Raw genomic sequence first — 25133 nt, 5'->3', positions numbered from 1 at the left:
TGCGGGCTGGGATTTCTGGGGGAGACGCTGGCCCAGACCCCAAGATGTGGGCAGCGCAGAAGGTCAGGCCGGACTCTGGCCAGGGAGAGCGGTAGGCGGGGCTCATGGAAGACGCAGACTGGCCGTCCCAGGCAGCAGCAGCGAGGAGGGACGAGGAGGAGCGGCCTGGGGGGGGTCAGTCCTTTCCGTTCCCTAGCCAGCCGGCTCCCCTTGACCTCTGACCTCTGTGCCAGGGCTCTGGGGCCCCCCAGGCTCTGCCCTGTCCAGACAGCTTTGCTGACCCTCTGCAGCCAGAACCAGTCTCTCCCTGGATAGACGGCACTGGGCTGGCCTCTCCCCTGAGCTCCATGTTCTTGATTTTTCTCTCCTTTCAGCCCCCCCTTTCTGCCTGTGACCCCCAATACACGAGGCTCCCTCTGGGCCTCTCAAGGCCGCCCTGTGGCCACGCTGGGGCCCCAGAGCCCTCCGGCCTGTCCTTTGCCCCGCAGCTCCCCGGCGAGGCCTCCCTCTGGCCCGGCCCGCTGAATTCAGGCTCCCTCCCGGCAGGCTCGCTCTCAAGTCTGGCCTAGCCGTGGCTGCGGCGCCCAAATGGTTCTCCTTAAGCGCAGGCGTGACGGGTCACTGCGGAGCCCCCAGGCCCGAGCGGAAAGGCCTCGGCAAGCTCCCCGGCTTCTCTCTTAGAAAAGGGGGGCGAGGACGGCCCGGAGGAGAAGGGCCGGGCTTTGCTGGGCATTCCCAGGCACCTTCCCTTCAGGACAGCCCGCCGGCCTTCTGCCTTGGACTGGACACCCAGCACGAATGCTGAGGCGGAAGGGGAGGCCCCGGAGAGCGGCCACACTGGAGAGGCGTCCGGAGGTCGGCCTCGGCACCTCTGAGGAGGGGAAATCACATGCCCACACGGGTCCCTGGCCAGAGGCCAGCACTGTGTGGGTGCAGGAGCAGGCAGCGCAAGGGGGGCCCTGGGGAGCTGCGAAGTCACCCACAGCCCCCCGGGAAAGGCTGCGGCCAGCCGTCTGCCTGCGAGCGCAGCCCGGCCCGGAGCTCCGGCCCCTCCAGGAGCCGCTGGGGCTGCCTTTCCGATTCATCGGAGCGTCGGCAAACACGCATCACCGGCCAACAGCGGGCGCTGGCGGCGTCGGAGCGCGAGGAGGGGAGGCTGGCGCGGCCCTCCGAGCAGCCCCGGGGCCTGGCACAGGAGTCTGAGACGCAGAAGGAAGGCTGAGGCCGCCGGCCCTGGCCTCCCTGGGCTTGGCACGGCAGGAGCAGCGCCTAGAGGGCACCCCCCGCCCCGCCGCCTCTCCTGGCCCCCAGGCCCTCCGCACGGGGATCCTTCTCTGGGCCTCTCCTCGGGGACCGGCCCCCCCCAGCCCGTCCTCTGCCTTCCCACGGCCTACGGACAGCCGGTACCTGGCCAAAGGGCGGCCTGGGGAAGCTGGGCCTCTGCTCTTCTGGCAGCGCAGGCTGGCCACGTGCCAGGCCCCTCGGCCTCCCCCGTGAGGTGACCCGCCTCCCCCAGCCTTCCCCAACCTCCCCCGGCCTGCTCCGGCCTCATCCTGGGGAAGCCTCTAGGGGGACGGTCCAAGGAAGTGCCCGCAGCTCAGCGCCATCGCAGACGGGCACCCACTCAAAGGGCGTCGGACGAGGTTGGCCGACAGCCGCTATCGGCGCCTGAGGATCTGGGCTCCCCCGAGGCCCGCCGGCGCTCCTTCCGGTGCCAGGCCCCGGCGCCTTGGGGAGAAGGAGAACGGGCCGGGCCGCCGCAGCCTGGACAAACGTGACGGGCCGGAGACGAGGAGGATGCCGTGAGGGGCCCCAATGGGAAGAGTCAGCCGCGGCGTGGGCACGGCCCGGAGCTGACAGGCCCATCCGGGAGGCCGGCGCAGAGGCTGTCCTTGACCCCAGAGCGGAGCTCGGAAACGCCTCCTGGCAGGCTTGTCTTCAGGGGCCTTCAGACAGGGGTCAGGGCGAGGGGCTGCAGGTCCGTGACGGCGCTGACCCCACAGGAGAGTCCGGACAGAGGCTCCCCTGCAGCTCAAGTGATGGGAAGCCGGACTGACGGCAGGAATCGGGAGGCTCAGGCGAAAGGGGGCAGGGCCGGGGCTCTTAAATCACCTTTTGTAAGGGTCAAACTTCCCAGCAAGGGGCCTGGGCACCCCCTGCTGCCAGGGGCCCGGCCTCCGAGGCCGAGACCTCTGGGCCCAGCCGAGGGAGGAAGGACGAGGGAGCCGGGCCCAGCCAGAGCGGACCCGACACCAGGCATGACGGCGGAGCGGACGCTGACAGTGCGGACAGAGAAGGAGTCACGCCTTGAGCCAAACGCTTAGTGGACGAGAAGTCGTGGGCTTGTGAAGGAACAAGAAAATAGCCGAGAAATGCATTCCTCACCCTGGCAGCCACGGAAGGAGCCGCCTTGTCCGGGGGCCCACAGGGGACAGCGTCACGCAGGGCCGGGTCACACCGGACACTGACTAGTATAGGAGAGGTCACCCCACGCAGAGGTCCAGAGTCCTCTCCGGCTGCCACAGCCCGGCCTGCGAGTCCTGCCATGGTCAGAGCTCTCCCACGTCCCTGCTCTCGCCCCAACGGGAGGGCAGTTACTTCTCTTTGTACATGTGTGCTGCACACACATGCACACACAGACACACACACACAGAGACACACACAGACTCAGACACATACACAAAGACACAAGCAGACACACACAGACACACACACACAGAGACACACGGACACACAGACAGACACACCGAGACACACTCACCCCCAGACTGGAAGCTCCTTAAAAGCAGAGATGGGTTGGTTTGGGCCTTTGGCTCCCCTTTAAAGTTTGTCTAATAAGACGCCGCAGTCCATTCTACTGTCTAATAATCTTGATGAACAAAGTTTTCCTGACTGAAGTCTGAGGATATTTCCTTTTCCATCCTCATTGGAGGCAGCCAGAATTCTCATCATCCTCCATGAAATACCCAAACTCGTGACCCTTCTCTTCTCCGTGACAGTCTCTAGTCCTAAAAACAAGGGGTCCCACGTGCATGTATAACAATTAAATTTAGGTTTTACTCAATACGAGAGTTAAAAAATAATGCTGTGGTCACTGTTTATAAAATATTAGTCCCTAAATCAAAGTGACTGTTAGCAGCTTTCGTTTACAACAAGGTAGAGATGGTGAAAGTAGGAATATAGGAAGGAGACAAAGTCTGCTCTGATGAAGTCCGGCTCAGCCCCCCAAAGGGGCTTCCCCAAGTCCCCTCTCCGCGAGGATTTCCCGGCAGTCCTCACCCAGCAGTCCGGGTGGTGCCTTCAGCCAGGGTTCCACCAAATCGAAATGAGTCCAAGGAAAAGCGTGTCTCCTCTGCTCTACTCACTGACGCAGGATCCAAGGGAAGAACCTCTCCAAGGAAGCCAGGAGAGCAGACCATGTCAGGCTCTTCTTTTATACCCCTTTTTCCGCGTCATTTCCTGCCTCTCCTCCTCTTCACAGGAACCAATTGCAGTCTTTCAATTTGCCTAGCACTGCCCAAGGGGGGGCCAGTGATTGTGGCTTTTGGGGGTGTGAACTAGTAAGTGACTTGTGAGCTGTCTTGCCTAATAGTTAGCTACTAAGTAGGAGGTACTTTAAGTTCTTGGTTTGATTAACTAAAAATAGACAAAGGGAGAGTTAATTCTATCTTCACACGCGGCTAGTGGAGCTGTGAACTGATCAGAGGGCCTAAAAAAGAATGCACACTCTTTGATCCAGTAATACCACTACTAGACTGTATCCCAAAGACATAAAAAACGGGAGAGGACCTGACTGTACAAAAATATCTATAGCAACTCTTTTTGTGATGGCAAAGAACTGGAAACTAAAGGGATGTCCCTCGGTTGGGGAATGGCTGAACAAACTGTGGTCTATGATGGAGATGGAAAGCTACTGTGCTCTAAGGAATGAGGAACAGGAGGATTTCTGAAAGAGCTGCATGAACTGATGCAGAGTGAAATAAGCAGAAATGGGCGATATTGTGCACAGTAACTGCAATGTCTTGGAACGGTCAAATGGGACAGGCTTAATTACTCTGAGAAATGCAATGACCCAGGACAATTCTGAGGGACTTAAGAAAAAGAATGTTATCCACCTCCAGAGAAAGAACTGTTGGGAGTAGAAATGCAGAGGAAAACATATGTTTTATCACTTATCTATTTAGGTACATATTTTGGAGTTTGGGTTTTATAAGATTATTCACTTACGAAAATGAATAATATGGAAATATGTTTTGCTTGGTAATATATGTATAACCCAGACTGAATTGCTTATTAAGCTCCAGGAGGGAGGAAGGAAGAAGGGAGGGAAATAATATGAATCATATAACTTTGGAAAACTTAAATGGAAATTTATTAAAATCAAAAAAACAAAGTGTCCTCAAAACTGTACTGAGACTCTTAGACACACGTTATTTCCCCCTATATTCTATCTCCTAACCTTAAAAACTTTCCATTTCCCTGCCTTTTGATTCTCTCTGAACTGATTCTAATAGGCTCAGTACCAAGATTCTTATTGTTTACTAAGTATAATCTTTTTTTTTTTTAACCCTTCCCTTCCCTCTTGGAGTCAATACTGTATATTGGCTCCAAGGCAGAAGAGAGGTAAGGGTGGGCCATGGGGGTCAAGTGACTTGCCCAGGGTCACTCAGCTGGGACGTGTCTGAGGCCAGATTTGAACCTAGGACCTCCCATCTCTGAGCCTGGCTCTCCATCCACTGAGCTACCCAGCTGCCCCCTACTAAGTATAATCTTGACTAAACTAACTTAAAAAGTGGACTTCCAGCCCTTCGAAGAATTACTCTGAGCTACCCGTCTAGTTTTGTGATAGATGACACTACACACACACACACACACACACACACACACACACACACACACTCTCACTCACTCTCTCTCTCTCTCTCTCTCTCTCTCTCTCTCACCCACCTCAGACCTGATGCCTCTGCAAAGCCTCTACCCCCTTGCCTATGATGTCCACCATTTCCCTTCTGCCTTTTAGAAGCCCATCCAGTCACTGACCCAGAACACAGACATCTGTCCCACCACTGCTTCAACCAAGGCGACCAATGATGCTGCAAAGGGGATGCCAAACTGCCTTTCTTCCAAGCTCTACCGTTGTCCCTGTGGCTCCTCAGACCAGAACTCTCTTTTCCTGAAGTGGATTGTCTCTTCCCAGTAAAATGTAAGCTCTTTGAGGGAAGACTATTTCTATCACTTTTGTCTCTATATCCCTAGCAACAAGAGAACCAAACATCTATTTTATACTCACTCATTCATTCATTCATTCATTCATTCATTCATTCAAATCCCTGTTGAAGAAGATGGATCATGTCACCATGGAAAAACATTCTCAATTAATTAATTTATTCCTTTTTAAAAAGAAAAGAAGAAAGAAAAGAACTGCAGTTACTATAAAAAACTCAGGCATCTACCTGCCAGGACAAACCCAAGGATTACATGAACACAATTAGAAAATACTTTTCCCACAAATAAAGACAAACCTAAACAATTGAAGAAATATTAAATAGCCCATAGGTGGGCCACGCCAATAAAATAAGCATGATGACTCTACCTAAGTTAATTTACTTATTCAGAATGTACCAATCAAACTACCAAAGAATTATTTTCAGCACCAGAAAAAATAGTATCAAAATTCATCTGAAGAAAAAAATGTCAAGAATATCTAGGGCATCAATGAAAAAAAGATGTTAAGGAAAGTAGCTTAGCAGTTCCAGATTTAAACCCATATTACCAAACGATAATCATAAAAAAAATCTGGCACTGGCTAAGAAATAGAGTAGAGGATCAGTAGAATAAATTGGATACACGATACACAGTAGTAAATGATCACAATAATCTAGCGTTTGATAAAGCCAAAGATCCAAGCTTGTGGGATAAGAAGTGAATATTTAATAAAAATTGTTGGAAAAACTAGAAAGCAATTTGGCAAAAATGCAGCAACCATATACCAAGATAAGTCAAAACATGATTGAGATCTAAAGGGCAATATTCTGAGTAAAGGAGAGGAGCAGGGGGGAAAGTACCTCTCGGATCTCTGGATAAGAATTTATGACCAAAGAAGAGATAACGGAGAACATGGAAAGTAAAATAGTGAAATTAAAAAACTTTTGCACAAACAAAACCAATTCAGTCAGAATTAGAAGGAAAACAAGAAAGGCAGCGGAGAGTTTGTGCCAAGTTTCTCTGGGAAGGGCCTCATTTGTTAAATATCCGGGAAGGAGACGAATTTGTAAAAAGGGGTCCTTCCCCAGTGGATAACCAAAGGACAAAGATAAACAAAGGGTTGTTTTCAAAAGAAGAAATCAAAACTGCCAAAAGGCACATAAAAAGTGTTCTAAATCACTACTGATTAGAAAAATTAAAATCGGAACAACTCTGAGCTACACCCCACGCCTAGGAGGCGGGCTCAAAAGAGACAAAAGGAAAAGGGGGAAAACCGGGCAGACGAGGCCCTTCATGGAGCCTCCTGGAAAACCACCTGGAAGAACGAGAGGATGGCCAAACCCAAAGAGAAGGAGGGGGAAAGGATCCATTTGCACCGAAATATTGACGGCAGCCCCTTTTTGTGGCGGCGGGATGAGACTCGGAGGAGACGCCCATCGGAGGGCTTCTGGGAACAGACGTGGAGCTGAGCGAGCAGAACCAGAACTCGGGACCCAGCAGGGGGGGCACGACCGGCTCCTCTCCTCAAGACACCGAGCCCAGGCGAGCCGCCAAGGACCAGAGGAAAGAAGCTCCGCACTGGAGAAAGGTCGAAGCATTTCTACACGTCCTTGGCAAATCCTCAGTGAGACAAAAGTAACTTTTTTTAACTTGAAGCGAGGTTTGCCGTAAATACCTTTACAAAGCCAGCAGCACCCCCGACCCTCATGTCGGCTCCTAAGGAAGCTGGGGGAGGTCTCGGGAGGAAAAGGACCTTCGGGGGGCCTCTCCAGCCGGGTCTGGGTCTGGGTCTGGGTCTGGGCGGCAGAGCCTGCCTGGCTTCTCTCGGAATCCCTGAGAACAGGCTGCGCAGGGGAAGCTCCGCGGGGGCTCCCCCCACGCCCACCCGGCTAAGAAGTACGTAAAACCTCTCCGGAGAAGGGGACAGGCCGGGAGTTCCGCCTGCTTCATGGCTGGGCTACAAAGGTGGGCAGCAGAGCCCCAGCCGAGAATCCATTCCGGGTCACCGACGGGAGATCGTCAGTCACAGCAGAGGAAGCGTGCGGGGAGGCGGCACGAGAAGCCCGTGTCCAGGGAGAGGACGGACGCGCGTTAGGGGGTCCCCCCAGGTCAGGCCTCCTCAGCTCCTCTTTAGATCCTGAGCCGCCGGCAGAGAGGCCCCTGGGCGCTCCTCTCCCCTCTCCCCGGCCAGCCTGCGGCCTCCTGAGCCTGTCCGCCGCCCGTCCTCCCATCGTCCGGGCCGGAGCCACAGACAGGCTGGCCTTCGAGGCCCCGAGCGTCCGGCCCGGCCTAGCCTCCGGCCCGGCCTAGCCTCCCTGGCCCCAGCAGCCTCCTTCTCCTTCCTAAATCCCGCAGGGGCCCCCTAGGGCACAATGGCGAAAGGACCAAGAACCTGAACGGGGGCCACTAGGCGGCGCAGTGGCCTGGGCGAGGCTGGCAGATGGGAGGTCCCGGGTTCCAATCCGACTGGGGCCAGTCCCTTAGGCCCCCTGGCCAGCCCTTGCCGCCCCACTGCCTAGGCAGCGAGCACTCAGAACCCACTCGTAGAAGGTAAAGGCTTAAAAAGAAGGAAAGAGGCCAAAGTCGTGCGGACGGTAAGGAGGCTCCCCTTCGGGAATCGCGCAAACCCCCTGACGGGCGGCCCCAAACAGGAAAGCCCCCCCCGCGCCCCCTCCCCCCCCTCCCCGCGCCCCGTTAGGGGTCAAGAGAGAGGACTCTCCCCGGAACTGACGCCAGAGCCGAGCTCTCTCTGAGCCACCATGGACGCAGGAGGCTGGAGGAGGGACTTTTTCCTTTTCGTTCTTGGTCGCTTTTTCCAAATCCTTTACTTTCTGTCTTAGAATCAACGCTGCGTTTTGGTCCTGAGGCCGGAGAACCGGAAGGGCGAGGCCATGGGTGACTTGTCCAGTGACACACAGCTAGGAAGTGTCTCAGGTCACACTTGAACCCAGGACCTCTATCTCTAGGCCTGGCTCTCCATCCACCGAGCCCCCCAGCCGCCCCCCCCCCCAGTTCTCAGTAATTAGATCTCCAGGCCCTAACAGAGTACATTTGGCACATAACAGAGCCTGAAAGATACTTGTTGATTCACTGTTCCCTGACTGTGGAAGAGAAAAATAGAGCCCTTCCTTCAGCGGAGAGGCATGAGAAACACTCTTATAAATCATTTTTAAAAATAGCTCCTTTCCATTGGCCCAGCCGCCCAGCAGCCCTCAGGCCCATCTGTATCCCGGGGGCAGGGCTTCGGAGGGCTGGGATTAGCCTCAGGGCTCTGACCTCGGGGGGCCACCACAGGGCGTGGAACCCAAACGGGTCAGACACAGGGAGAGGGCAGGGAGAGGGCAGGGAGAGGGGAAAGCCAAAACCAAGGCCGGAGCCGCCCATTCAGAGGTCCGGCCAGGGCAGAGCCAAGTCCCAAGTGAGAAAATGAGGCTAGAGGGGAGTGGAGGAAGCGACATCCCTGCAGAGACACAACGGGCCAAGCGGCCCAAGAAGCAAAGCCGGAAGGAGAGGAACTGCGGCAGGCCCGAGAGCAGCCTCAAGGACGGAACCAGAAATGCGGCATGAAATCGGGAATGAGCCGAGGGCTCAGGAGGAACTGATCTCTCGGAAGCAGGAGCCAGAGCGGCAAGGGCCGGGCAGCGGGGCTCAAGGGACCTGCCTGGGCTCCCCCCGCTGGGAGGTGTGTGAGGCCACCCTGGAACCCAGGACCGGGCTGTCTCTGGGCCTGGAGGCTGAGCCACACAGCTGGCCTCCTCCAATCGCTCTAAACCTCAAGTTCTGCTCAAGGGCCATGGCGGGCTCCACCCCAAGTTCCAGGGAAAGCTATCAGGGGCCAGCCAAGCCTTCGTCCCGGCAGAACCTCAGCCGGTCCTCCAGCTCAAGCCGCAGATAGCGTCCTGCCCCGTCCAGCCTGCCTGACAAATCATCACAGCAAAGACGGCGCCTCAATGGGCCGCTTCAGCCAGCCACGTTCCCCTTGGGGGTTCCCGGCTGTGGGGTCACTCGATGTCAGTTCTCTCATCAAACGAATCTCGTGTCCAAACTGCCAGACTAGGGATGGGACAGGCAGACTCAAAGGCAGCACGAGGGACCACGAGGCCTCGATTCCCTCCTGGGGCCTCGGGAGGACCAGCGAGACGAGCAGATGGAACTCAGGAGACCCGAAAGCACCAGCTACACGCCAGCTCCCGCCCTCCTTGGGACTCCTTCATTCAGCCAGCAGGCTGCTAAGTGGCCCCCACGTGCCAGAGCCCAGCAAGGCACCAGGAACACGGCAAGAGAGATGAGGCAGCAGCAAATGCGGACCACAAAGGGCTTCTCGGGAAGGCTCTGACCCAAGGGGGAGGATCCCCAAGAGATGTACCCGCCCTGAAGTGGGAAGGGGCCTGGCCTGAATCCCACAGCCCGTCCATCGTGGCAGTGGGGCCCCACGCAAGACCCTGCACCCCAGCGAGGACCAAGGGAGAGCGCGGGGTTACGGTCAAGGGAAGCACGCAGAACCAGGACCATGATAAAGGGAAAGGAACAATAAAAAATGGGCTGACCATGAGAGAGCCCAGGCTCATCCCTGCACTGTAAACAGATGTGGAGATGAGAGGCGGGGGGCTGGGGGCCCCGAATTGTGATCACAGATCACAGCAGACAGTTAATATATTGGCTATATAGAAAGTTGTTTTTTCCTCTTTCTTTTTTATTATTTGTAAGAAGGGATGGCTGGAAAGAGGGGTAAAGGAAATAAAGGTGATGTAAACAAGGCTTTTAATTAAATTTCTTCACCTATTACATCAGAATAGTCAAGAATTAAGCCTCAGTTCTTTTCAAATTATGGTCCAATTGACTACTACAAAAGTCAGGCCTTGGTTCTGGGTTCAAATTTGACCTCAGATACTTACTAGCTGTGTGACCCTGGACAAGTCACTTAACCCTTACTGCCTCCCCTTAAGGCTTTTCTGTATGAACCAATATATAGTATGGATTCTAAGATAGAAGATAAGGGTTTAAAAAAAAAAACAAAAAATAAAAACCAAATAAAAATCTGAACCTTCCCTTATCTCAGCCTTCATGAGATAAAAGTCCCAGATAATATTCAAAATGCTCCAAGCAGTTAAATTCTAAAATTCTTAGCTATCTAAGCCCACACCCTGGGACCTGGGAGCAATCCTGATTAAAAACCTCCTCTGGATGTGGCAAAATTGGGACAATAATGCACTGCTGGTGGAGTTGTGAATTGATCTAACCATTCTGGATGGCAATTTGGAACCATGCACAAAGGGCTATAAAAGAATGCCAGTCTTTTGATCCAGCCATAGCACTGCTGGGTTTGTACCCCCAAAGAGATAATAAGGAAAAGGACTTGTGCAAAAATACTTATAGCCGCGCTCTTTGTGGTGGCAAAAAATTGGAAAATGAGGGGATGCCCTTCTAGTGGGAAATGGCTGAACACACTGTGGTATCTGATGGGGATGGAATACTATTGTGCTGAAAGGAATAAAGAACTGGAGGAATTCCATGTGAACTGGAAAGACCTCCAGGAAGTGATGCAGAGCGAAAGGAGCAGAGCCAGAAGAACATTGTACACAGAGACTGATATACTGTGCTATAATCGATCGGAATGGACTTCTCTACTAGCAGCAATGCAATGATCCAGGACAATCCAGAGGAACTTATGAGAAAGAACACTATCCACATCCAGAGGAAGAACTGTGGGAGCAGAAACACAGAAGAAAAACAACAGCTTGATCACATGGATTGATGGGGACATGATTGGGGATGTAGACTCTAAGGGATCACCCTAGTGCAAATATCAGTAATATGGAAATAGGTCTTGATCAATGACACATATAAAACCCAGTGGAACTACATGTTGGCTATGGGAGGGGGATGGGAAGAGAAAGAAAGAACATGAATCATGTAACCAAGGAAAACTATTCCAAATTAATTAAATAAATAAACCTAAAAAAATAAAAAATATTTTTAAAAAACTCCCCTGGAGGAAGAGGAAAAGGCAGAGGGGAGACAAGACTCTAGATCCCGGCAACCCTGTCTGGGGATGTTTCCAGCACTCCTGGAGCCCCTGGAGAACCAGCTCTACTAGTCTGAGTGGTTTCTAGACGTGCTTCCTGACTTCCCACTCCTCGAGGGTCCATCTGTGCCCTTTTGCCCAGCCCTCCTCTGGATCTAGTCATCCTTCACAAATTACGTGGGGAAAAAAGGCCCATGCTTACAGCTGTCCTCGGGTGGGACAGAAGAGCAGTCGGGGCCAGGCGCAGGGGCCAAGTGACTGGCCCAGGATCAACCCGTCTGCCCTGGCCCAGCCGTCCCCGTCATGAAGACTCCAAAGTGGGGGTAAGGGGAGGGGGAGGGGGGGCAGGAACAGAGAAGGAGCCCTCCGAGGAGGCCCAAAGCCTGAAGGCCAGCACGAAAGCCCTTCCGTGAGCCTGACCGTCCGGAGGCTGACAAAGGCTGGCCGCGCTGCCGGTCCCCAGGACACCCGTCTGCCCCAGCCACGGCCGAGCTCCCAGAAGGCCGCTGCTCAGGTCCTCTGGATCCACGCAGGACTTATACCCGAGCCCAGGCTTTCCCGCAGAGACAGAAATGGGCTTCTGCCCCCCAAATCCTGGGGGTGCCCTCGCCTCAGCCTCCCACCGCTCGGAGCCAATGGGGCGGCTCTCGGGGGTCCCCTCTGAGCCCAGAAGGGCAGAAGGAAGCCCTGGCCGGGTGACCCTGGCCCAGTCACTGGTGGCCTCGGCCCATCAGGAAAGGATGGACGGACCACTCTGTGCCCACATGGCACTGTGCTGGATGCTGGTCCAAGGCAGGCCTTGCGGGCGGCTCCCAGGAGAGGGGCCTCTGCGGGAGGGGAGGGAGGCCCCCAGGCTTGGCCCTCTGTGCCCAGAAAAGGGGGAAAGAGAGTGGGGAGAGCCAGCCCGGCTGCCCACCCCAGTGACCAGGGGGCATCCCAGGAGCTGGGGAGGCCGGGGGGCCGGGCATCATCCATGGGGCTCCAGCCCTGGCCTCTTCCCCCACAAGGAATAAGAGCTGTCCCTGGTCCCCCGCCCTGGGCCTTCTCTCTCCCTCCCTCGGCCCGTCACACACGTAAGGGGGAACGGCGGGTCGAGGGGTACACAGAAGAGGCAGTGGGGGCCGAGAGCCAGCAAGGCCCAAATCCCGGCTCCGTGTGTGTCAGTAAAGCAACGTCCGAGACACCCAGACACCCTCGCAGGACTCTGAAGGTCACTCCAAGCCTCAGCTGTCTCATCCGTGAAATGGGCACATTAACCATTCCCCAAGCCAAGCCGTGTGTGTCTGGGAGGAAATTCGGACGGTGTGTCCACCACGAGAGCTCCAGGGCAGAGACTTAGTCTGGAAGGTCTCCTGGACTTCACTTCCTTCAACTCCTCATTTCAGAGAGGAGGAAATGGCTGATGCCCAGGGGCTGGCCAGGGCAGACCTGGGCTGGACTGTTTCTTCTGAGGCCCTCACCCCTGACCCCTTCCGGCCTGAGGGCCGTCCACTCACCCTGGCCAGTGTCCCCTCATCCCCTCCATCTCCTTAGACCGACCTTCTTTCAAGGCTCGGCTCACGCGGCTCCTCTAAATCTGCTCTGGGGTGCTAGACCCTTTGGGCAGTCACTCTGAGAAATCCACAGACTCCTTCTGAAAATGCTTTTAAATTCTTAAAATAATAGGATTAGGAAGAGGAACAATTATACTGAAATACAGTTCTCCAAACACTTCACAGGAAAATCCCCAGACCTCAGCTTAAGCCTCCCTGCTCTAAGGGAAGCAGGCAGAGCCTCCCCAAAACCACTTTGTGTCCTGGGCTGCCCCCTCCCCTCCCACCCCAATTCTGATCTCCTGGGCATCAGGGCCGGGTTCGTGAACTTGGTTTTTAAAAAATATTTCCTTTGTAATCTTATAGTTTTTTTAAGGCATTGAGAAAGATAATTCCATGATGGGGTCTAGAGACTTCACCTACTGTGGAGAGATCCAGGATACAGTAAAGACGAAGACGGCCCAAGCCAGAGCACCCCAGGAGCGCTCTAAACTTTCCATTTTTTAATGGTTGCTAAAAAAAAGAAACCCAAGGTGGCATTATAATCATCTTGACCAAACTGCCATTAATAGACACAGAATAAAAGAATTCTTGCCCCAAATTCCAAACGCAGATCTGGGCAAGAGAACATGTTTGGTTTTTTTTTAACTTGGGCTTTCTTGGACTTCCAAGACTGAACTTTCTGGAATCTCTCCCACCAAGAGAAATGCAAAATGGACTGGCCTTAACAGGAACTAAAAAAAAAGCTTCTATCCAATTTCTTCCTTCTTTTTCTGAAAAGGCTTTTCTGGCAGCTTCAAAGCCCCTGGAGTGGTGAACGCAAGCTTAAATAACCTAACCACGAGCAGAAAGAAAGGGCAGGACTGACTCTCACTCTGGGCTCGTGGTGGGAAGGAGAGCCAGTCTTTGCTTCTTGTTATTCAGTCTTGTTTCGGTCATATCGGACTCTTTATGGCTTTATTTGGGGTTTTCATGGCCAAGATCCTGGAGTATTTAGTCATTTCCTTCTCTAGCTCATTTTACTAATGAAGAAACTGAGAGAAACAGGGTTTCGTGACTTGTCCAGGGTCACACAGCTAGGATGTGTCTGAGGCTACATCTGAACCCAGGAAGATGGCTCTTCTTGATTGTAGGTCCAGCACTCTAACCACTGGGCAGCCTCACTCCAAACCCAACAGAGGGCATGATCTATTGAGCAGGCTCTGCTTTCCAGTGATCCCTGGGTTGGTGTCCTTGTATACCACTTAATCACTGTTTACTGGTTAATAAAAACATAGCCTGAGTGATATTTACCTTTCCCAAGCCTCCTGGGAGGTGGTGAGAGCTTTCCCCAGAGAAAGAAGCTGGTCTCTGGCCTCCAATTAGTGCCGCCGGGCTCAATGTATCATGTTTCTGCCAGGCCAGAGCCACTCCAGGAGGGTTTGCTCCTGGAAACCCTCCACCTCATTCTCTTACCATCCCCCTCTCTTCAATCTGACTTTGCCACTACCTTTTCCCTGGAGCCTCTCTCCAAGCCCATGTGATTTAGCTCCAGGGTGCTTACATTTGGGAGGGTGTGGACTCTTTATCAGGCTAAAGAAACCTGTGAACCCCTTCTCAGAAAAAATGCTTTTAACTGTAAAGGAACTGGAAGGCAGCTGGGTGGTTTAGTGGATGGAGAGCCAGGACTAGAGATGGGAGGTCCTAGATTCAAATATGGCCTCAGACACATCCTGGCTATGTGACCCTGGACAAGTCATTTAACCTTACCCATTGCCTAGCCCTGACCACTCTTCTGTCTTAGAATCATAAAACAGAAGGTAAAGGTTTCAAAAAACAAAACAAACAAAAATATAAAGAAAGTGCTTTCAAAAGTGCTTCCCATTAAAAGAAAAAAGAAAAAAAGGAAACCAATTATGTAGAAATGGTTACCAAAATATTTTTTAAAACAAGGTTGGTGATGCCAGGTTAAGAACTCCTAGTCTAAGAGAAAAAGTCTTCTCACCGAACTGGGTTCTGATGGGCATTCACAAACTACAAAACCATGAGCAAGCCTCAGGATCATCATCTATAAAATGGAGATCATGTTGCCACTTCCCACGCCATGGAGCTGCCATGAAAAAAAGTACTTTATCAAGTATATGTCACCAAGTCCTTCAGGTTTGGGGGGAACCCTACCATGAGGCCATACCTAACTCCTGCTCATCACCTAATCTGAAATGGCTGAGAGTCCCTAACATCTCTCTAGCTGGAGTGTGAAGGCACCCAGGAGATCACCCGTTCCCTACCTGTGTGGGAGAGATGAAGGAAGGAGGGGAATTGGTCTGCCCAGGCCACACAGGTCACCTGGCAGAGCTGGCCTGGAAGCCAGATCTCTCCGTACCTTGGGAAGAGCACAGCTTTTGGACCCTGCTCCTGCTGGAGAACAGATATTTATACAGGACCCGGGACCACCTTCCTTTATTAATGATGCACTCTTCAAAATTTCCCCCTCTCATTTTAAATCAAATGTCAAATGTCAAATCTCCTGCCCCTCACTATATCTCATTCCAAGCTTATCGACAACTCCTTTCCTCACAACAGAAAAGGGTGGCGCGATGCCTCGATAATAGACCAGAGTCTGCTGCATTCCTGTGGATCCCATGAGAAAAGCTCAGTAGGCTGGGTCTATAGCCACAGATAAAAAAAAAAAAAAAAAAAAAAAAAAAAAAAAGGGAAAGGGCCTACTTGTACAAAAATATGGACAGCGGCTCTTTTCGTGGCAGCAAAGAACTGGAAATCGAAAGGAGGTCCTTCAGTTGGAGAACAAATTGTGGTATGTGTTGGCCATGGACTACTACTGGGCTACCAGAAACGGCAAGCAGGTGATTTCAGAAAAAGCTGGAAAGCTCTGAGGGCACTAAGGCAGAGGGAAGTAAGCAGACCCAGGAGAGCGAGGTACACTGTACAATGATCCACTGTGAAAGGATCCTTGGGAGGGAGCTGGACAAAGAATGTGCTCCACCTCCAGAGAAAGAAAGAGCAAGAGCGGGTGCTGGAATGCACATCAAAGCTACTCTCTCACTCCAGTTTTATTGGGGTGCTGGTTTTCACAATGTTCTCTTACAACAATAACCAATATGGATGTAGGTTTGGCATGACAAAACATGGGTGATTCACTTCGAATTGCTTACCATCTGCAAGTGGGGGAAGGGAAGGAGACAACTGACATCCTATAATTTGGGGAAAGGTATGTTGCAAATTGTTATTACGTATAATTGGGAAAATAAAGTATATCTTTGAACAAAATAAAAATTTTAAAAGGAAAAAAGCAAAGTTTAGTAGGACAACAGTAAAGCTCATTGACCTGACGGGATCAGAAACTGAAGCACCTGTTTGAGATCAGGCCATTCAGTCCAACAAGCACCTCCTGTGTCTACGGCCTTCCCTGGCCTTCCCTCGCTGATTAGCTCCAACTTGTCCTATGTTTTCCCCAGGAGGGCATTATTGTTTTCATGTTGTCTCCTCCAACAGACTAGGAGCACCTCAAAGGCAAAGGCAAAGGCTGTCTTTTGTCCTTCTTTACAATCTTCAGCACTCGGCACAGTGCCTGGCACACAGGAGGTGCTAATATAGATGTCCTCCAGCTGTCCAACAAAGAAATGGGAGGGCAGGGAGGGCAGACTGGCCATATTAACCACAAGATCCTACCATCGCCTCATCACTGGAAGCCATGTGGGACATTGACCCATTCACCAGAACGACCCATTTGTTTTTGAGAAGTGGAGCCAGACGGCCCAGCTCCTGAACCCAAGTCCAGTGATCTTTCCACCAGAGCCCCCCCAGCACTAGCCTAACGGGTCCTGAACCCCAGAGCATCCCAGAGGCTGAACTAGATGGGGTCAAAGCCCCTCTTTTCTCCAGAGGAGGAGGAACCAAGACGTCTGCCCAGAGGCTGAGGGATGGGGTGGGGAATGGGCTGGGCCTCTGACTCTGCTGAGCCAGAAGGTTCAGGGCCCCAAGGGCTGTGCCTGCATCAAGGATCTCCTTCAGAGAACTTTAAAAACAACCTGGAGTGGCTGGAATGTCTGAGGCTCTCTAAGGGATCCCTTTAAAAAGAGATGTCTCTGGCCAGTGGGGGATCTGGCTTTAAATTCCAACAGTGGCAGGAAAGGTGAGAAGGAGAAATCATTTTTTTTAAAAAATTAAAAAAAATAAAGTTCAAGAAAATCAAAAGATCTGGACAAAAATTAGTAGGCAATGAAACTAGTGAACAGCCTGGCCTAGAAATGCCCCACGTCTTAGGGAAAATTAAAATGTTTTCAGCAGTAAAAGGTGAAGTCCTGGGCACTTATCAGCACACACACGCGTTGCCCTGGGTCATTTCACAGCCAGTAAAACAGAAAAATGTTTGGGGACTTTTTATTGTAGTCGCCCAGAGCAAGGCTGAAGATAAATTCTGTCTCTACCAGGAGAGTGGGGTACAGTTCAGATTCGGTGCCGCCGGGCACTAAGGCCCTACCCACATGCGGGTCTCTGGAACTTTGGAAAGCCAGCAAGGACAGAAAGGCTGGCCAAGAGAAGCAGCGCCGGCCAATCCCAGGCCCAGCAGCTGGGAGCCAGCCCCAGGCAGGCTGGTCAGCGGTCTCGGTGTGGCCAGGGCTGGGCCGGGCACCTTCCACGTGTGCGGGCTCTGCTGCAGCTCGCTTCCTCCCTGACTGGCCTCTCCTGGTGGCGCAAACCTGCTGGGACACGCGGAATAAAATCCTACCTTTGGCTGTGACAGTCCGTGACCCGCACGGTCGCCGAGATGGCGTCTCAATGACTGCCCAGCGCCTAATTATGAATGTGGCAAACTAATTTACTGGAAAGAGAAGCCGCAGGGAGGCCCGGAGAGCGGCCACGCACACGGCCACGCTCACCCCACACCTCGCTGCACCCACGCCTCGCCGACGAGCCGAACCAGGAGCGGCTCCGGCACCCCACGGGCACAAGCAGGCCTGCCACAGGTCGGGGAGGGTGCTGAGCCCTTGACAATTACCGCCTCGCTTCACAGTGGAGGAAACTGAGGCAAACAGAGGAGAAATGATTCCTCCACAGCGAGGAAGCATCCGAGGCTGGATTGGAACTCGGGTCTTCCTGACCCCATTGTGTGGCAGCACCTGGCAGTCTCCCACCCATGAAGTGCCCAAAATAGCATGGCCCAGAGGGCCCCAGGGAGAAGCACGGGGTGGAACAACAGAGGCAAGTCTGGCCTCCATGGAAGATGCGGCGAGGACAGGGGGCGGATGGCGCTCGGCACTGCTGGAGGGAGGCCCCAGAGCCGCGGACGCATGGCATCGAGCCCACTCCAGGAAGACGGGCTTGTGCGGCCAAACGGGAAGCTCCTAGGAAGCCCCTCCTTACTCACATGCCAGCAGAGGGGCCCCGGCACATTCACACGGCACAAAATAAGGTCTAAATACAAAGAGGAGCGAGGGGGAGGGGGCGGGCACCAGGGCCCAAGAGGGGCCAAGCCTGGGGAGCCGGTGGCCAAAGGCCAGGAGATGGGAGGTCTGAACAGATCACACCCAATCTGTGTCCCTGGGGACCTTGGACAAGGCTCCTCCCCTGGAAGAGGAAGGGGCATGCCAGGCAGCCCCGGGCAGGGAGATGCCAAGGGCCCGGCCTTCGGGCTCGCTCACTCCATGTAAAATGCCAGTAAAAATGCCCCATTAACACTGAGTGTTGGTCTCTGGAGGCAGATGTGTGGCACAGCAGAGCGGTGGTAGCACTCGGGGCCTGTCCCTCGGGGTTCCCACCGGCTCGGGCTCCAAGTGATGCCCCTGCAGGACACGGCGTGCCCACACCGGCCCCCTTACTGCCCCATCGCTGCTCCTCCGAGCCATCCCGATCCTCGGCCCCTGGGGGCTCAGGAGGCGCCAACGAGCCACACGGACAGGAAGCTCCGAGTTGTGCCCAGGGGCTCCACGATCCAGGACTGGCTCATGCCCGGGCACCTCCCAGGGCCCCTGAACAAAGGCAGCCGGGGCTCTGCCGTTCCCTCAGAGATGCTCCAGGGCACCACCAGAGTCCAACTAGGCCTCTCCTAAGTCCCAGATTGGCACTCTGTTTCCCAGCTGTGTGTATGCCCAAATGGGCCTCCTTGACTCCACTGCCCAGTTCCAGGGCTACCTCCTGGCCCCCAGCCCTCCCTGTGCCCCTGGGGCTTGTCCAGGCTCCCCCCACTCATCTGGACCCACCCATGATTTCAGGCACATGCTCGCTCCATCCCCTCAGCTGTGGAATGAAGCCTCTCAGGGACACCCCTGCCCACTCAGCCAAGGCCCCACTCTCCCAGGGGCCCTCCCCCCATCAGGCATGGCTCCTGGAGGTCTCCTGGAGGGCACAGACCCCCTCAGCTTTCGCACCCGTATCCCAGGCACACAGCCCGGTGAGGGCACCAGCAAGCACTTCCTGGCTGCCTCCTCGAGGAGAAGGACCTTCTCCGTGTCCCCAGCACATAACAGGGGCCAGCCTGGCAGGGGCTGTTCCTAGGCCTTCTGCTACGGGGCCGTCGCCTTAAATGGGGGGCAGGAGGGGGGGCGGGGAGGTTAAGGGAACTTTCTGGCCGCCGGTACTCGGACACACACAACCCAAATCTCCTGCCCAGGCCAGGGAAGCGATAACTCGTGCCCAAAGGCGGTGGTCACTTCAGCACTAGGAAGTCCGGTCCAGCCGTCTGTCCTGGCCGGCCAGCAAGGCAGACCCCCGGCCTTTCACTAGAAACACGATGAATCCTCTGGCTGCCTGGGCCTGGCTGTTGGCTTTGGGAATGGGAAACAGCCTCATTATCCTGAGCCTCTGGTCAGCCCAACAAGGCTTGTGCAAGGTCTGGGCAAAGGTCCACGCAGCATGGGCCACAGAGGTGGTGCAGAGAACAGAGCAGGGCCCTGGAGTCGGGGAGACCCAAGTTCAAATCCAGCCGCAGACATGAGCTGGGGGACCCTGGGCAGGTCACTTCACCCTGTGTGCCTCAGTTTCCTCATCAGTGAAAAATGAGCTGGAGAAGAGACTGGCAAACCCTCCAGTGTCTCTGCCAAGGAAACCTCAAACAGGGTCATAACTAAAACAACTCAACAACCATTGATCACAGACAGGGTCAAACTGGACCACAGGAAGTTTTCTCTGTAATATTCCCTGGCCAAAGGCTTCATCTGTGGCACCAGTCTGGGCAGTGAGAGGTAGTAAGAGCATGGCACTGGCAATCCAACAGAGCACTCCTGCACACCCGGCCCAAGCCCAAAAGTGGCTGGGCATTTTCTGGCCCCCACTCCTGCCCAGGGCCGCTTGCCCCTCAGAGCTTGCCCAATGTGAGTCTCCTTCTTACTTCCTGGCCAGCTTGATGCCATGCCACACTCCCCCCTCCCCACATGAGAAGGTAAAGCTCCTCAAGGGCCTTCTTCTCCTGGTATCCCCAGCACTACACCTGGACCACAGCAATGGCCTTCTGGTGGTTCTCCCTGCCCTCAGCCTCTCCCCTCCACCCCTAATTTACCTTCCCAGAGTAGCCTCAGCTCCTCCTTCCCTTCCATGGGCCACCTGACCTCTAAGACCAAACACAAACGCCTGCTGAGCACCTGGAGCTGGGCACAGCCTGCCAGTCCCTTCTTCCCAGTTTTCCTGGGCTGAGGTCCCCCTCCCTTAAGTCTGGGCTCATGTCTGGCACACAATTAATAAATGCTCCTTGACCAGTAACGCTCCATCTCCTGACTCCAGGCATTGGCAGCTGGGATCCCCCTGCCTGGAGTGCTCTCCCTCCTTGCCTTTGACTCCTAACTTCTTTCCATACTCCATCAAGAGGCCTTTCTTGGACTCCTTTTCGGCTGGGTCCCTTCATTCTGAGATGAGCTTCTGTTTACTGTATGGACCTCATGGATCCTCTCTGGTGCTCCTCTAAGCAGACTCTGGCTGGTGACTCTCCATGCCCTCAATGGGCATTTTCTTGGCACAGATACTTCAGTGGTTTGCCATTTCCTTCCTCAGTTCATTTTACAGATGAGGAAACTGAGGCCAACAGGGTGAGGTGACCTGCCCAGGGTCATACATCAAGTGAGTGTCTGGGGGTGGACTTGAACTCAAGTCTTTCTTCCTGCGCTCTCTCCATCTTGCTGCCCCTTGATAAATGATCTAAGTAACCCCATCAGATTTCAGGCCTGGCCTGGGGGTTTGTCTTGGGCCTCCCTGCCTGGTAGAGTGGGTGCTATGTTTAGGGGCCAGGAATCCAAGCTTTTGGCCTCCAAATCCAGGTCACATTCTGCAGAAGGATCCCCCAGTATTCAAACGTTAACTGAATGCACCGCCACAAGCATTTAACTCTGTGTTGGCTGGTTTCTGTCTTGATTTCTCCTCAGAATTACTTACTAGGGCATCTGTAAGAGTATTATTTATCCATGTGAAATGAAGGAGCCAAGAATGTTTTAAACCCTAAGTAGTCCCCAAGGACTAAGCCTGGGAACGTGAGACATCCTTCAAAACTAAATGTTCTTGACGTCTCTTCAGAGAAACCATAAGACCGGCAGCCTAGACGCCCTAAAGGGGGAAAAGAACACCTGATTCCAGATTCTTTCACCCTAGAGGAGCTGACACCAAGGCCCAGGAAGGAATGTTTCTTCAAGCAAGGATTCTAGATTCTCAACTGGCACAGCCACATGGGACTTGACAAAGAGAAAGCAGGCCCATACCCAGGGCAGTATTTCATTGGTCTGTAGTATTTTAAACCATCAGAAATGATAGCTTTTCCCATCAATTGATGCAATAAAAGAATGTTTAAGAATAACCCACGAAGCCATTCTACACAGGCACCTGATCATGGGAACCACAAAGCAGAAGCGACATGAGGAGGAGAATGCACCCCAAGAAGGTGGTGAGGAGTCAGGAGCCTTGGGCTCTGGGGGTCCCCCTGCCCAAGACCGCACAGGCAGGAAGAAGCTGGATCCTGTTCTGTGCCTGTTGTTCATAAACAAAGAAGAGACCACCTAAAACATCTGCTCCAACACAGCTCCGAAAGTGTGCCAGTGACCTCCTTTATGGGGTGCATTGGCCTTCTCTGGCCCCCTAGGAAGAAGGCAGGAAGGCTGACTGGGCCATGCAGTTAGCCCTGGTAGGAGACCCAGACACAGTACTGTTTGCACCAGTCTCCCTTTTAACAAAAAGAAAGCTCTGCTAAAGATATTAAGTGCTCTGCAAGCAACAACTGCTTTCTTTCTTTTTTTTTTAAACAGGAAGCATAGAAACCAAGTGCTTCATGGTCTACTAACAACAATCTTGTTTTCTTTGGTGGAAAAAAATTAAAATGCAAAAGCAGGTATTTGTCAGATGCTTTTGTTAGAACAGAAGCACTGATTGTAAACCTCTCTGGTGTCTTTGTGGAGACACAGGAACCCTTCCACAGAAGAAAAGGGTCAACTGAAATTCTTGAGTGTGCCCAACTGCTTTCCCTTTGGGGCACCAAATGGGCCAAGTCTGAGAGATTTAAAACACCTTCTCATGAACACGAACACACACACACACACACACACACACACAACGTATGTATGCTCAGTAAGGGTAGGGGGAAGGTGGCAGGTCTAGACCTACCTTTATCACATACTGATTGTATGACCCTGGCAAGTGACTTACTTTTCATTTCAAAATCTAGCCAAGCCTGGCTGTGATCTCCAGAGGGTCAGAGTCTGACAACAACCGTAACATAAACTTGTCCTCCAATAAGCATAAGCTTGTTTGTAAGTCTAAGATCATACCTTCTTCTAGGCATACAGAATGTGACTAACCAAGTCCGGAAAGCAAAGCAACAATGACATTCATATCCTTATCAATGGGTCGTGTCAGAGTGACCTCACCTGCTGACCACACCTGCCACCACTTAATCTGTGGCCTCCCTCCCAAAATGAGACTCAATTGCCACAGGGAGAGGCAACCATCCATCCACTGGGCATAAAATGCCAAAGGTAAAGAACATTAGACAAACATTTGCCGACTGCCGGCAGTGTCTTTCCTAGCAGACCAAACTGGGTCCTCTCCAAGCTCTATAACAAACAGTAAAAACCTGGAAAGGAACAGAAAAGCTGGGGGGGGGGGGGCACGGGCACGGGCACGGGCACGGAAGGAGGGGAAGGAGAAGGAGAAGGAAGATTAATCAAGCCGTCAACATCGTGCACCACCAGGCACAAAGTTTGAGTCTGGCACAGTCCCAGACAAACAGAAGGTCGAACAAAAAAATACAAACTATGCCCCAGCACCTGCAGTGTCCCCATTGTCTAGGATGGCTAGGAAAAAAAAAAAAAAAACAGGCAGGCTGACCCCAGTGGGAGAACTGAGGGGGGAAAGGGACAAGAGAAGCTGTGGAAAGAGAGAACTTCAGAGGCAGAGGGGCACACAGGAGCAGCTGAGGCATTAAGCAAGGGCAGGAAAAAAAAGAGAGGACCAAAGGAGAAGGGGGTGCAGGGGGTAGGTGAGGCTGGAAGCAGAGGCAGGACTGGAGGGGATGAGACAAAGGAGAACTGGGTCAAGGATGCCTGAAATTGTCCCAGAAGGCCATCAAACAGAGGGGTGAGGGTCAGGGCTAGGAAAGGGGGTGCAGAGGATCATCTTTCTTTTCCCAGGCCCCCACACCTGGCAGTAGCCCTTGCTCTTCCAGCTCCCCATCCCCTCTCTCCACAAGCACACCGCAGAAGCTGCTCAGGTCAGTTGGAGGGGTCAGAGCCAGCTATCCCGCAGGAAGGATGCCGGGAGTCCCCAGCTCTGTCCCATATTTCCCCCAGGGAGGTACTTGCCTCCTCCCTAAGCCCCCTGCCCTGGCACCTCTGGAAAGTTTTGCGTTGGGGGCTCCAGCTCCTCCTTGAGGTGTCCGTGGGGCAGGGGATGGGGAAGGGTGGGGCACCTGTGCAGCCCAGTCCCCGATCCTTTCACCGGCCTCAGAAGCCCCTCCAGCCAAGAAGGCTTCGGCTTCGTTTCCCTGGACACAGAAACCTAGGTCCACCTTGCTCGCACCTCTCCCTGCCCCAAAAGGGACCAGGGGCCCACAGTTTGCCGGGGGCTCTCTGTCCAGTTCAGAGGCAAAGCTAGCCCGCTCTCGCCCTGCGGCATTCGCTCCATTATACAGGCAGAACCAACCCCAAGCCGCAGGGGAGCTGGTGGGCGCAGACCCTCCCCTAAAGGTCAGGTTCAAACTCTGCCTGCCCCCAGGGCAAGGGGCGCCGAGCATCCCGCATTCCCGAGCACACGCAAACCCTTCCCAAGCGCCCGACAGAGCCTACCTCGCCGCCGTGCCCGTCGAAGATGCCGAAGATGGACGGGTGGGTCTTGTTGACCAGGTCGGTGAGCACTTCGAAGCGGTCCTCCATGTGGTCCCTCCGGCCCTGGATGGAGTAGACCGCCACGTTGTGGCTCTTGAACTCCCAGGTCTTGGAGAACTCGGCCTCGAGCACGTCGAGCCCCCCGAGCCGGTCGTTCTGCATGATCTCGGCCACCTTGCCCTTGACCATCTTCACGGCGTCCCGGCTCGACTTGACGATGGTCTTCACCTCGTCGGTGTGGAAGAAGTAACTCCACAGGGCCAGGCTGATGCAGAGCAGGAAGAGAGTCTCCGGTCTCAGCAAGAAGTAACGCATGATGCGACCCAGCAGAGACAGCAAAGTCATTGTATCCTCTATCATTTATTATCGCTAAAGCCCCAACCTCGACCGAGGCACACCCCCAAGGCTCCTCCGGTCCTAGAGCAAGGCAGGGAGGGACGGACACGGGGAGGGGAAGGAGAGATGGAGGAAGGGAAGGAAGAATGAAGGAAGAAGAGGAGGAGGAGGAGAAAGAGGGATGAAGGAAGAGAAGGGATGGAGGAAAAGGGGAGCAGCAGCGAAAGCACAGGGAAGGGAAGGGGGAGAACAATCAGTGCGTGTTTGTTCCCGGCCGGCCGGCAGACAAGGCGCCCCCCGGCCCCCGGCCGCGCTCCCTTTGTCTCCCTTCCTCCCCGGCCCGGGCTCCTACCTGCTCCCTCCTCCCCGGGCCCTCTTTGTCCAGGCTCGGTGCCCCGGCGGTGGCCGCGGCGGCGACAGCGGCGAGAGCCGTGCCAAGCGCCGCTGCCTGGAGGGCGCTGGGGCCCCGGCGCTAAAGACGCTGCTCCCTCAGCCGCCGCCGCGGCCGGCGCTCAAGTTCCAGTTGCAGCGGACGGAGCGGCGGGCGGGTGCCCCGGGGGGCGCGGGCGGCGGTGGCTGCAGGTGAGGCGGTGGCGGCGGCGGGAGCCGCGGCTGCGGGATGGCTTGATGCCCCGGCGGCTGCAGCCGGTCCCCGAGAGTCTAGAGGCTCCTAGCCGCCGCCAACGCCGCCTCTCCAGGTCCAAGAGAAAGTTTCGCGGGAGCCTGGGCGGAGGCGCGGGG

At 54.2% G+C, this 25133-nt stretch overlaps 1 protein-coding gene across 1 annotated transcript in view; it reads right to left on the bottom strand.

Moving 5' to 3' along the window:
- The window catches only part of PPM1L (protein phosphatase, Mg2+/Mn2+ dependent 1L), a 199635-nt gene extending 175219 nt beyond the window's left edge, over positions 1-24416 (bottom strand). The window contains exon 1 of the mRNA XM_044670928.1: positions 24018-24416. Within this exon, the coding sequence (XP_044526863.1) occupies positions 24018-24416 (399 nt within the window). The remainder of the gene's footprint in view (positions 1-24017) is intronic.
- Between the last annotated feature and the right edge of the window lie 717 nt (positions 24417-25133).

Source organism: Gracilinanus agilis, chromosome 3, assembly GCF_016433145.1.
Source record: "Gracilinanus agilis isolate LMUSP501 chromosome 3, AgileGrace, whole genome shotgun sequence".
Classification (NCBI taxonomy): Eukaryota; Metazoa; Chordata; class Mammalia; order Didelphimorphia; family Didelphidae; genus Gracilinanus; species Gracilinanus agilis.
This window is presented reverse-complemented; position numbering and strand designations above follow the sequence as displayed.